At 36.8% G+C, this 1405-nt stretch overlaps 1 protein-coding gene across 1 annotated transcript in view; it reads left to right on the forward strand.

Moving 5' to 3' along the window:
* Positions 1-1405, forward strand: part of LOC119581796 — a gene marked incomplete at its 3' end in the record, with an annotated part of 18175 nt that overhangs the window by 6211 nt on the left and 10559 nt on the right. Inside the window, 1 exon segment of the mRNA XM_037929927.1 lies at positions 6-782. Within this exon segment, the coding sequence (XP_037785855.1) occupies positions 6-782 (777 nt within the window).

Here is a 1405-nt window from a genome sequence, read left to right on the forward strand (position 1 = left end):
GACAGGATTTCTTGCAAGATGTGTTGCAGATTGAGACAGCTGGAGAGAGCTTTAAGACAAATGAGTCTGTATCTCAAATCTTGTTAAATGCAAGTTTTCAAGATAAGAAAGTTTGTGAAGAAGTTTTAAAAAAACAGTTTGTTCCACAAAAAAATGTATGTGCCAGCAAGTATGTAACTGATGACAGTTTTGACTTTAGTGATGATTTTCCTTTTGAACTGGGTAATGAAGGTACTGTCAGCGGCCAACTATCACAGGGTGATAACATGCCACCAGATTCTGCTTTTACAGCACCTCAACCATCCTTATCTCCTAGACAGCATACAGATGGAGATAGTAGGTCTGTCAATTCAAATAAAATTAGTGATGGAAATGTAGATTTCAGAAGAAAAATCCTCAAGACACTGAATGAGACAAAAAAATATAATCCTTTATCACAAGACAGTTTCAGAACTAAGGTTCTCCTGGAATCTGTGAAAAATAACAGTATGTCCACTTTGCGGTCAGAAAAGAGGAAGGTGCCACATGACGTATCTGAGGATGACATGACGTGTGCATCCTTTAGCGGAAAAACTCATAGTACAGAAAATAATGAATTTACATTGGTGCCACAATCATCATTACCAGTGAATGATTACCAGCAAGCTAAAGGGAAGAATTTTGCTCTATCTTCCATGCCCATCAAACCAGATGCACCCGTCATATGCACCATCAGGAGCCCTGGGGGACCACTGATTCAGAAAAGGAAGTTCCCAGGACCGGCAGGGATCTTACCTGACCTGGTAAGATTTTGGCTACTTTGAGAATTAGTATATACTTTATTTTAGTTGTGTTTAATTGTATATAAAGTGCATAAGTCTACCTATGCCATGATACCTTGTTACAACATATCCTAGATATATGGCATTTATTTGTCCTCTTCCATATCCAGATGGTATTGTCTAAAGATGTAGGAAAATCCGAGTGTGGACTGTTCGTTTACTAAAACTTAATAGAATGTGTATGTATACCTATTGAAATGCATGTTATTTGGTAAAAAATTAAGGCTAAAGAAAGATATCATCCCCCAAAATTGTTGAAGAGAAAAGAAAGATGCAATATAATTAGCTGTTTAGTTAGTGTTGTTGCAAATTGTGCTATTCACATGACCAGAGTTACAAGTCCAAAAGATTTTACCTGTTTAGATGAAGGTTTTAAGCTAGGAGCAATGCTTTAATTTGTGTTCACCTGTTTGTATTTTGTTTTGCGGGAACTGTGAATCTATGTTGAGTCCCTGCAGGGAATAGGAAAGGATTTCTAAGATGGGGGGTGAAGCCAATATACCTTCACTGATATGCTCTGAAATCATATGCATCCCCTATGTTATACACAATTTCAATATTTTCTAAATAACATTTTTAGCAGT

This window comes from Penaeus monodon, chromosome 15 (assembly GCF_015228065.2).
Source record: "Penaeus monodon isolate SGIC_2016 chromosome 15, NSTDA_Pmon_1, whole genome shotgun sequence".
Classification (NCBI taxonomy): domain Eukaryota; kingdom Metazoa; phylum Arthropoda; class Malacostraca; order Decapoda; family Penaeidae; genus Penaeus; species Penaeus monodon.